General features: G+C 44.3%; 1 protein-coding gene across 1 annotated transcript; it reads right to left on the bottom strand.

Moving 5' to 3' along the window:
- Nucleotides 1-1,123: 1,123 nt before the first annotated feature.
- On the bottom strand, nt 1,124-3,991 carry LOC308282656 (serine/threonine-protein phosphatase 4 regulatory subunit 1-like; the record flags this gene model as incomplete). The annotated part of the gene is made up of 1 exon (XM_080723045.1): nt 1,124-3,991. The coding sequence occupies one exon, from the start codon at nt 3,989-3,991 to the stop codon at nt 1,124-1,126; it is 2,868 nt and encodes a 955-aa protein (XP_080579171.1).
- Nucleotides 3,992-12,664: the final 8,673 nt, after the last annotated feature.

The following is a 12,664-nucleotide window of genomic DNA, read 5'->3' as shown; positions in this document are numbered from 1 at the left end:
ACAACAAATTCTTCTAACCAAGAAAAAAAAGACAAGCCATCGTGGTTTTAGGAGACAGGAAGCAGGGTGGAGTCTTTATTTTGGAAGAATGAATGTGAACACGGCTTCTGAACGATTCTTTACCCCCATGGTCACTGAACGAAATATTAGACCCAGTCGTCACAAGGCACACAATCCTCCCACGATTGTCATAATAAAATGGCTTTTCAGAGGCAAATCAAGATAAAACAGACTTTATTATCAATCTTTCTCAGGAAACACTCTCTCAGGATCTAGCACCAGTAAACAGTAAACACACATGGGGCGTTTGCAAGATCTGCTGTCAGACAGCGTCCACTTAGGAGACTATGGGATTTGTGTAACATTTTGCCTCTTGTGGCTCCATTTTGGGATGGTCTATATCTTTCAAAATCAACCATCTTTGGGTTCTACTGAGTGCTTCAACGCCCGAATCCTGAATACACATGACTTCCATGTTCTTTACAGGGCCAATGAGTTTTAACACTGTGACTCTGAGATGCAGTATCTGACACACCAGGCAGGGCTTTGAGCTGGGTCTGAATACAGACGCCACAGGAGGAGACCTCATCTGGTTCAGCAGGTTTGCTGTTGTGACTTCCTGAACTAACAATGAACACTGACACACATCATGAATGTCCCAGTAATGTGTTATACAGGGTTTGCAGTAGTTGTGTCCACATGGAGGGGTGACTGGATCAGTGAACACATCCAGACTGAGACAGAACATCATAACTGCTCTTCCAAATGGAGACAAGACTAGAAGAGGACGCCATTGGTACACACTGAGGACATAAATTGAAAGTCTTATTTCTTGCATAACAACACTTTATCAGCCCATGTGATCTGGTCATGACAGTTAGCTGACTGTGGCTCATTCAGACAGGTAGACCATCAGAGACACAAGGAGGTACGATGAGAGTCGGGAGCTGGGGCTAAATTAACCACTTGAACCCCAGCAGCATCCATATTCTGGGGGGAACATTACCCTTTAGCCAACAATAGCAAATCTACACTTTTACAACACGTCACAATGAGATTTGATGTAGACAGAAGTACAGAGCCAACTCACGTCCAGTTTAGTAAGTCTAGAGGGTTTAAGTGGTTATAAAGGAACTGTTTCCATCAGGGCTTTTTTGGGGTCCAAGGTGGCAAAGAAGCGCACATCACAGTCCTTGTCAGTCTGCAGAGTCATCACTGTCTCCTCCAGCTCATCTGAATAGGCACAGCCCGGCTTCTTGAAGTACACGTTCGCCATGACGCTCTGTCGCAGTGCCTTAGCCACCAGCACACGGACGTTGGCCACTGGGTCCGAGGAGAGGCTGAGCAAGCTGGGCAGGAGGTGCTGGACAAACTGCTCCATGGGCATGCAGTCCTCCTCCACTATAGCCTGGCAGATAAAGGCAAAGGCTTGCCTCCCCACCCACTTGGGACAGCGGCAGAATCTTACAATGAGCTCGTTGATGAAGTTGAGGCCGAGGTCATGAGCTCCGCACGCATGCAGCTTCCGGAGGATTGCCACCACCAGTTTGTAGGAGATCCTCCTGACTTCTGAGACGTTGTCTGAGCAGAGAGTGAGCGCTATGTGCCTGAGGTGGTCGTAGGCATCGTAGTGACTGTACAGCTCTATGATCAGGATCAACTGCTCGACGAGCTCGTATCTGAACCTCCAGTTGCGGCTGTTGTCTGTCACCATGAACTCCTGCAGCTGGTGCAGATACTCCTTCCGCTTGTCAGCATGGAGCACCTTGAGAAAGTCGTAGAGGTGTTTGAGAACGCCGCTGCGGACCTCGTCCAGGTCTTTGAGGAAGCTATTGAAGATGGGCACCAGGTCAGCCGCCGTCAACTGGCCGCCCAGGATTGCCGCCAGCTCATGGATGGAGCAGGCCAGAGTACGGCGAACCTTACATTGCACATCAGTAGCCAGGGTCTCATACGTGTCCTTGAGGCAGTGCCAGTTCTCCCGTCCCAAGGTGAGGGCCACACCGGGCAGGCTGAAAGCGCAGTGCTTGGCTATCTCTGTGTCTATGGTCTGGGCATGTGCTGGGTCCACCATGGACAGGTACTGATCCAACAGCTGCTGGGGGATTACATTCTGTGCCTTGGGCTTCTCCTCGGAGGCTAGACTGGGGAGAGCATCCGCCTTTCCCTCTTCCTCCATGCTCTTAATCGGTTCAGACTCCACGCTGCTATGGTCCAAGTCTCGTTCCGGAACAGGCAAGTCTGGAAGACATTCTTCCAGCCCCTCCTGGGTCACTGTCTGGGTCTCTTTCTCCCCCTGCTCCTGAACAGGGGAGGAATCCAATGCGGGAGGAGGCTCTTCCGTCGCTCCCTCTTCTGTGGGACTCGTGGCAGTCTGCGATTGGACCTCGGAGGATTCACTCTCCGCCAAATGGCTGTCGATCTGGATCTGGTGATGGCTGGATGCCTCAGGTTCGGTTGGGCTGACATCAGTCGATTTATCTAGCTGGTCACTGCTGGCTTTACCAGAACTGGACTTCGAAGTAGGACATTCCTCCTCTTTCTCCTCTTCATCTTTCTTGTCCTCCTTTTCTACCATTTTCTCTGTCATTTGACTATTTAGCATTATCAGTTCCCCTAAAGGATGCCTCTGTTCTGGTAAAGGATGCCTCCCATAGTCAAAAGACTTAAAGTGCTCATCCACCTGCTCCATTTCATTGCCGTTCCTATTGCTCTCTAAGACCATGGGGATGTCGTTGTTACTGGGTGTGGTGTTAAGGTGGCCTTCATGCTTCACTGTGGGAGTTTGTGCAGAGTTGTCGTCAAAGCAGGGAATATCCACATTCTCAACCATCGGCAGGTGCTCCGGGGAAGGCGTGGCACAGCCATCCTGGTTGGGGGACATGTGTGTGATGGTTGCCTCTGTGTGGCACCCGCTGATTTCAGATCGGTTTAGGGAGTTGGGAGAGGAGTCACTTTCTGAGGTGCGCCTGTGGACTTCCAATAAAGTTCCGTCCTCCCCGAAGAGAAAGCCTGTGCTGGAGGGGTCGGCGAAGGTGGAGATGAAATGTCCCAGAGACTGGAAGGCAGCTTGGCGCACCCAACGGGACTGGTCACTAATTAGCCTGATGAAGAGCGGGGACAATGTGGTGCGTCGCACCTCTGGGGAGGTTGAATTGGAGACCATCGTGAAACAGTCAGCACAGGCTTTCCTGATGCCCCACAGGCTGTCTGAGCACAGGTCGGCAAACTTTGACACCAGCAGTTTCTCTGTGGCGTCCCGGCCGACAACGGAGCACAACTCGCCAAAGTTAGCCGCACAGGCCTTGCGAACCTGGAAGAGGCCGGCGTCACCGCACAACTCGCAGAAGCGCGGCAGCAGCAGGTGCTCCACGGTGTCTTTGCTCAGCATGGTCACCAGCTTACACATGACGGTAACGGCTTCCATTTTGTAGTCATTGTCGCTGCTGGGCTCCGTGAGGTCCAGCAGAACGGGACAGACCATGGTCTCAGTGTCAGCCTTGGGGATGAGGCCCTCCTCCAGCAGAATGAGCAAGGTCGCCTGGCCGGTTTTCCGCACTTGATTAACTGGGTCCGTGAGGTACCGCACCACAATCGGAACGAGGTATCTCGAGAAAGCGGCGGGGAAGTCGGGTCGCCGTTCATGCAAGAACATAGCAATGTTGGGGACTTGCTCCGCGAGTTCCGCTCGCACCGTGGGCTCTCCATCTTCTGACATCCTGGCAGCCGTCTCCATCACGCTGATAACGTCATTCTCGTTGTCGATGAACTCTTGAAGCACGTCGAGCAAACCACGTGCCACCATTTGCCGGTTGGAAATGTTCTCACTGAAGGCGTACTTCTCTAGCCTCTCTAGAGGAGTGATGTTGTCCTGCCCTGCGTCCAGGTAGTCTGTGATGCATATTTCATCACACTCTGATCCAAAGTCCTCGAAACCAAAGTTGTCCATACCGCCATGGCCATCTCCAAAGAATAAAGACAGATCTGCCATCTCGATGCTCTGCTGCAGCTGCTGTGCCGTGTGGGCTGTCACTTCCACACCATATTACAATGATGTCACACTGACATCACACAGGAATGTAATATCGTCACAGATAGGCCTATGCATCTGCCACTAGGGGGGCGGTAAACACTCTTCATTCAGACGTTATCAGTGGAGGCTGGTCTGTAGGGCCTTTCACACTGACACTATAAATTTAACTATAAAAAACAAATACAAACAATGTGGTTATAGTTATCGTTAAAGTTATAGTGCTCAGTGTTAATGGCCCGATGATATCAGTTATTTATGGGAGAGTGGGAGGGTCTCTTTCCCAAATATGGCACGTTGAAACAATTGCCCATACATGGAGATACCTGAACTTGCCCATATGGACCAGAGCTCTTCATGCCCCCCCGATTCTGAACGAGTGCATCTATCCATCTCCTTTCCGACATGTCTCCATTCCGACACTAACCCTATCTCTTACCCTAACCCTAACCTTAACCTCTATGGAAGTGTTGCCACTCCGACAATAAGAAGTCACTGTTGGAGTGGCGACTTGTCGCCCCCCCATTCTGAACAGGACCCGAGACCTGTACGGGTTTGATCTGTGTTTTTTTCATAACGGGATTGAGACGGAATCGGTCGCATTACCTCGGAACTCGGGGTCTGTCTATCATTATGTGTAATACCTGAGTGGATCCGAGAAGACCCGTACTGCTGTGATTGTGTGTGCAGTGCAGCAATGATGAGGAGAGAAACACAATGTTTGACATCACTGACGAATCCTTAATGTGTATGTTAATGTGATGAGTCAACTTTTCTGCAATGCAAAAAAAAAGAGTTGAGCTTCAATGCATGTGTACCATACTGCAGGGCAAGCCAGCTGACAGGCTGTTTTGAAAACACTGGCATACAACCATGGATTTGCTTTTTTTAAGGGGTGTCTCTGTATGCCACTGTCTGGGTCGGGTCTCTCAGAATCTAGGAAATAATCTGATTTAGGTACAATACGGCAACGGAAAAAAATGTTTTATAATTTGTTAAAATGAATAGTTAAAAGAAATTGGAACGGGTCGGAATCGGAACACATTTGACCATTTTGATTTCGATAATCTTTTTGGCACCAGCGAAGAGCTCTAGTATGGACAGGTTGAAAAAAACTCTCCCAAGTTGACTATGAGATGACAGATGTCATAGACTGGCTTTGAGGTGATCTTATAACCTGTAACGCACTAGTGACATAAATTCTCAGAGTGCAGAGTGAAGATCTCCGCCAGACCGGATTGACTACCTAGAATTTGAAAGTGTAATGTGTACCGATTTGTGTGAGTTTTGGACCTAATCTGTAGTAGTAGCAAAAAGTGTGCTTTGGAGAAGAAAACACAAAATGGCACAACATCTAGTGAGGCGCAAAGGGGCAGGAACAATATGGGTAGTTACGTCATAAGCCAAGCCAACTATTGTTATTGTCTGACTGTGTGTCTGAAATGTTTCCCACAGATTCTGTCCAGCGGTGCCCTAGATTGGCTGCTCACAGACAGAATCACAGATGGAAAGACACATAGGACCGAAAACATAATCTCCTGGTGGAGCACTGGGGGATTTGCAGGTGTCTGTTGCCTAAACATACAGTATATCAAACTGGTGTTCCATGAAAGTGAAAGGGAGAGTCACTGTACTACAGTACATACTTTGATGGTCATTATTTTTGGAAGGTGTGATGGCTGGACCACAGCCACACATTGAGATGACTCCTCACATTCATACTCGAAGTTGCATTCTATTATAACCTCTTGTATTTACATTTGCAATAATATTAACTTTGTTTATTGGCAATATGCGCTGTATACTACTGATACTTTGCTCTTTGTGCAGTTGGAGATGTTCCTGAACATGGGGGTGGAGCCAGGATAGACCATACCAAGGGACGTGATTGAGAGGGGGGGATGGGCATTAGTTTGGTTTGGTCTAGTTAGTGTTAAGTTCTGTCCTCCCCTATGTGTATTTATTGGTTTGGTCCACCCCTATATAACTCCCCTCATGGCTCGGTATGTAAGGTCTGTTTGTTGAGTTCATTTCCTGTTTGCTGCACTGCACGTTATTTTCATTTATAGTTATGTTCTGTTGATCTCTTAAAGGGCCCTATAACTTCTTTGGTTTAAATCTTTTGTTAATTGTTGAGAATTAAACAAACCTTGATTTTGAAAACCTGTGTTGCTTTGACTGCTCGGTCCCTCACAATAGGCAACAATTGTATTTGCTCCTGCATCCCCCATATCCCCTGCATTTCTGAAGGTCTTTTAGGGTCATGTGCACGGACGGCTCTATCTCAGTGGCAGTGATTGCCTGTTAGCTCTCCTTGCTATCAGTGTAATGAGTGCTTTTTGGCCTGTACTGTACCAAACATCATTGAGACATGATCCCTTATTGAACAAAGAGAGATTAATGTCTCAAGCTCCTCGGCGTGAGAACTGCCTCTCAACTGAATCAACTCAATTGCCGTCCTCTAAAATGAACCGCTTTTTTAGGGGCCAAATATATAAACTCTGCCGCGCTCGCTGTCCCAGACCAGTCTATTTAATTTCACACAGTAATTAAAGACTAATTCCGTAATCGGTGTGCTTTGTAACGTGACAAATTCTCCCCCTCGCACGGCTGGAATTCATAAGAAGTACATTAAGTACTATTCTGAGGTACTTTTACTTTCTTGAGTATGTCCACTTTTCATTTATTCTGCTCCTCTACATGGGAAAGCTTTATTTTAAGACTTTAGTAACTAGTTATTTTGGATATTTAGACGATTAATACAACACATACATTAGTCGTTTATGTCCTATTTTAAACTATAGCAGCTCTACAAGCTAAGCTCAAGCTATTTTCGAAGTGATTTTTTTAGTATTTTGTACATTTACTTTAAGCTTTTCTTTTTCATGAATATAATCTTATTTTGTCCAATCTGTATGGTAGTATATGTTACAATATAACTTTAGGGTGGTTTTATTTTGTCCCTGCTCTTCTATTGAGACATTTAGATTGTGTCAAAGGTCACGTGTCACCTATAGACACAGGATCTGACAGTTTTTGACTTGATGGTCAAGGTTCAATTTATCCCCCGAGCAATCAGAATCAATGACGGTACACAAAAGAATCCGCAGGAAACGGGTAGAATAGGAAAGTTACATAGCGCTGCTTTAATAGTTTGACTACGTGCCTTATACTTTCCATATATTTTTTCACTTTAATTTCTTCTTGTGGTATTGTACTCCCTACCACTGGAACTCCCAAGAGAAGCCCAAAGACGTGCCATGTGAAGCAATTCATTTCTGCGTATTGCCACATAAATACAGGACCAGATTATATCCAACCTCAGGGAAAGAGAATTTATGAACGCAATTTCACTCTTGATACCCTCAGCACAGCGTCCATATATTTTACCCTTCCTTCCTAGCGTATACAGCGGAAAAAGAAAGTGATTACACCAAAAGTACGTGTGAACTTGCACCGCGCGGCTGTAGAAAGGGGAGGCAAAATATGCCCGCAGACACTTTAGAGGGCATTCAAATATTGCCCTGTACAGCAGCTCATAAATGAACTTTAATTCTACTTTTCCATTGCCGTGGCGAAAAGGTTTGAATTATGGATTATTCTGAATCCTCTCTGCCCAATAAAGTTGGAAGGGAAAACGATTTTTTAAAACTTTCATAGCCTATTGTGTATCTCCACATATTTCCATTAATTAATGCCCTGTTTTAAACGGTACTTTCTTTGTGGAGTTTGAAGTTACTTACACATTGTATAGGAAGGTCTAATAAAATCTAAAGTCTAATGAAATGAATATCTAAATAATGAATCAAGCAAATTAAAATCTGTTCAGGGTGTTCCGAACACCTTTTTTTGAAAGTGGAATATCCCTTTAATTTGTGGTTCCTTGACATGAAAAATTGCTCTGGTGCAGTGGTTCTCTACCTTTTCAGGCTGTGACCCCCAATATAATCATATTTTAACTGGGGACCCCCCCAACACACACACCCTGACGAGCACTAAGAGTTGAGGCATAGCAGATAGATCTGCTATTTTCACAATTTCTGTCTCTAATATTTGACAACTTGGCCAATGTTTAATTTGTCATTTTAGAGGTATTAAAAAGTCCTTTAATTGTCACTTTAGAAATGTGCAGATACCCTCTATACACTTTAACATGGTTTGTTTACAATTGAGTGAGAAAACAATGTTGCACATTACGTCAATCATCTGGGGACCCCCAAAAATAATGTAAGGACCCCCCTGGTCCCGACCCACAGGTTGAGAACCACTGCGCTATAGTGCTCTTGTCCAGGCTCCTATAGAAGCCTCTGCTCAAAGCCTGTGGATTCAGAGACCGAAGTGGACGGACGGTGCTGCTTAACCTTGAGACAGTGTGTGTTTGCAACGCCTTTATAATCAACCCACCTGGATGGGGGCTGTGTTTGGCCAAGGGCCAAGCATCACATACACACACACACACTCTCTCTCACGTACGCACGCACCCACACACGCGCACACACGCGCACACACACACAGAGCTGCTGACCCGCGCAAGGATAGGATAAATCCACCAGAGCAGAGATGCAATTCAGAGCAAAACCCTCTGCCAAATCCTTGAACCGCTGGCCTGACAGCTCCGTGCACAGCACTCATTGAAGAAGTATTCTTTATTTTATTTTTTGTTTTACTTAAGTCATTAATACTTGGGATGCCATTATTTTTGTAATTATTTGGATACAGAGTGCCGCCATTCACTGCGCTTTATCTTCAAGAACCCCGGAAGCCACAATCGTGTCCATGTTGTGGAAACCAGCGGCCACCGCAGCACCTGTTTAGTGTTTACCTGGTAACCATGGACTCTCAGGCCAGCCCCTTCTTATACAAAACAGGAGACCTCAAATAGGCTATTTGTGGTCTCCTGTTTTGTATAGCTGTATTTGAAATAGCTGCAGGTCGGTTCTTACAGAAGTCTTCCATATATAGGCCTATGTGGACTGGTGAGGTAGGAGTAAGCATTCAAGTCAGTCAAGTCAGTCTTTTGTGGAAAGTACTTAACTTAAAGTGGGCGTGTCACAAAAAACAAGGTACATCTTTGGCTAAAATTGTTGATGACGTCACGGCGAGCCTGTACAGTACCATAGAGTTATAATGTACTGTACCTACAATGTACATTCTCTTCCCATCGCCCGCAGGGTCGCACTCGCAGCCCACAGAAAGCAACTTCCTCTGCTCGCACAGGGCTACTGGGCTAGCACTAAAGCTAAAGCTAAAGACACGAAAATGTATATAAATCTGTGCATATAAAAATTATATTTCCACACAAATATGGTTGTTACATTCCCATTGTTCATGAGAATATGTTTGTTTATGTTTCTTTGTTGAAATGGCGGAATCGCTAAAATTCACAGAGAGGTGGTGTTGCCCTCGCCGGGCAGTGGGGCTCTAAAAGCGGGGGACTTGCCACCTTTTTCCGCCCCGTGTCAGCGGCACTTTAAGCATAGACAGTGGTATACATTTCTGCCACCACAGAGACAGTGTAGGAGAGACAGAAGATAATTATCTTCCGTACATTAAACGGAACAACCATTATCATACCATGAGTGCAATGCTGCAGGAAGCTGCATCTCCCGCCTCCGTGGAGCGATGCTACAACCTACATAATGCCGACATGTAAACACAGACATCAAATTGTAGCACAGAGAATTGCATCTATAATGAGATTACTTTCTCCTAAGTACTTTTTAATTGCTAGACACGCCGCACCATTAGATTGCAACATGACAAGATTTATATAGCCTCTCAAGGAGGAATATCACTGAGACAGGAAGCATTATAGATTGTATACGTGTTTTTGTAATGTTAAGCCTGTGCTTGAATTAAGTGGCTTAAATAACACACTAAGACAGACTGAATCTACATCACTGGTTCTTTACATGAGTGTAACTCTGAGAGTATACGAATGGAACCAAATGGACCTGTTTGTTTTAGGTTTTTGTGAATAAAATGTTATTTTGTCCAATCTGTGTGGTAGAGTAGGTTAAAGGGATAGTTCAACCCCAAAAATACCTTCTTCATCAACCCATGGAGACTTGAATTCGTGGGTTTTCTTTTTGTTTTAGTTTTTATTTTATTTTTTGTCGCATTCCTAAGCCGATAATTTGATGACCAGCAGTGGTTCCCTATGGAGACACAAAGAACCTGCTTTGTTGGAGACAGAACAAGTCTACTCAAATTATTGGCTTAGGAATACAACAAAAACAATCTCCCCAAAGCAAGCAGGCTGTTAGCTCAGTAGTAAAACTTTCAGGAGACCTGGGTTCAAATCTGGGATAGAGCGGGAAAGTTGCAGAGTGCAGCTTTATTGAAGGGACGTGTGTGCGACTGTGCGTGTGTGCGTGCGTGCGTGTGCGTGCGTGTGCGTAGCACTGAAACAGTCATATTTTGAAGGGTTTCATCAGGCTGCGGACAGGGTCGTTTTTTAATGCTGCAATCCCAGAACTTATTTTAATGAGTCTCCCGGGACAGATGTGTCTGCTCCCACAATTTGTTAAATGCTTCTGCCTTAAAGGGATATTCCACTTTCAAATACATTTTTGGTCATTTCATTGTCTACTCAGGCTGTTGGGAACACCCCAGAGGCCCAGACAGTTTTTAATTTGCTTGATTCAATATTTGATATTCATTAAATTACACTTTAGATTGTGTTAGAGTCTAATACAATCTAAAGTGTAATTTAATGAACTCAGGCTGTTGGGAACACCACGGACAGTCTAATAATTAGACTGTCCGTGATGTTCCCAACAGCCTGAGTAGACGATAAAATGACCAAATGTGACTGAGCATGACACTGGGGCAGTCATTTCGGAAGCCACTACTTTAGACCAGGGCTGAAATTACTTTTTTTTTTCTTTTTCTTTTTTTCTAAAATGTGATAAAGCCACAAAAGCATGTCATAAATATCAGGCTACATTTCACTTAAACGCCAAAGCTTAACTCTGCATGTAAATAAGACTTTTTTTTAATTAATGTGAGAGATCAGGACATAATTCTGTTGGTCCTCCCAAATTTAGAACTTGAATATCTCAAAAGTAGTATTTCAGCATGGCATCATTCTATAAGCCATATCTTCAAAACTGTTGGGTCAATATCCACAACCAATATATCATTTTGTAGCTATGATTCCCAGCTTTCAAATGAAAAAAAATGAAAATGAAGAAAAAAAAAAAATCTATGACTAGCCGTCAGCTGCGCTGGGACACAAATAGTCAAGTCACTTGTGTAACTTCGTTAAAATTTTAGGGGGATTGTATGATTGTATGAAAACTATATATTTTTGGAAACTTCAAAGTATAACAAATCATAAAATCCATGATTCCATTTGCAAAATCCCTAGGGGATTTTTTGACAGCTGCTGAAAGTTTGTGTCTCATACAATATACTATAAAGGGAAAAAAAAATACCCCCCAAAAAATCTGCTTTAAGTAGCATGTGAGGGGTCAAACTAGGGGTTTTTAATGATTCTGAATCCATTGCAAGCATTTGTTTTGCATGAAAACCATAGTTGTACATTACTTGTATCAACAAGGAGGGACAAAAGATCATGGTTTGATGTCCTGTTCATTTGTAAATAGGAAGTGAGTGCACTGAATGATTATTTGAATTGAATTATGAAATCGTTTGATACATTTTGGGTCATAATAAATATTGCAAAAGCCAACAATTGAATTGCTGTTTCCGTTTTTGGGCTGCAATAAAAAGGTTTAATTATGGTATAAAGCAGGGGTCTTCAACGTTTTCAGGCCAAGGACCCCTTAGTTGAGAGAAAGATGAAGCAAGGACCCCCACAACCTTTTCAGAGATTCCATAGTTTTGTTGTTTGACAGCAAAATCATCAGTGTATTTTGGCAATTTGTGTTTTCAGATACGTATTTAACCACTTGAACCGTCAATACTTAATAAACTTGATATTCTTTTTCCTCTCTACACCAAAGTTCTTTGCCGAGAATAGCCGATCTACAAGTTGCGCGAGGCGGTGTTTTTTTTTTTCTTCTTCTTTTTTTTGTCTTAAGTTCTCAGAATGGACACTAGGATTGGTTAATAGTGGTTGTTAATATAAAAAAAGAGAAAAAAGTTTCTATCACACAAAGATTTGGAGGACCCCATGTAGTAACTCTGATGACCCCCTAGGGGTCCCGGAACCCCTGTTGAAGACCCTTGGTATAAAGAATTAGTGACGCACATACAGGACCCTTTATTTCTTCAATATAACTCAAGACACATACAATTTATGGTCCCGTTTTATTATATTTGAACGAGAGACAACTTGAGGGCAGCCACACTTCAGAGGGCGGTGAACTGATGTGGGATACTGGATTGTAGGATGCCAACCTGGTCGCGTGCCAACGCCTGTCACAGTCTGATGTTTGTCCAAGCCAGCAGGCTATAGGGAAAGGGCAATAGATACAGTCTGGAACATTAATATTCAAAGGGGCAGGTTGGGGAGTGTGGGCACTGGGCAGCAACACCCATTAAAGGCCTGATGCAATTGTCTCTGTGTGAAAGCTGCAAATTAAACATTGCAATCCTTCCTAACACACTGGCGTATAGTTGTATATGAATTGATCGTTGCACAAAGACATCAGTTGTTTGAGTTAC

The sequence above is a fragment of the Nannobrachium achirus genome, assembly GCF_963921795.1.
Source record: "Nannobrachium achirus genome assembly, chromosome: 4".
In the NCBI taxonomy this organism is placed as follows: Eukaryota; Metazoa; Chordata; class Actinopteri; order Myctophiformes; family Myctophidae; genus Nannobrachium; species Nannobrachium achirus.
The sequence above is the reverse complement of the archived record's forward strand: the minus strand, read 5'-3'. Positions and strand labels throughout refer to the sequence as shown.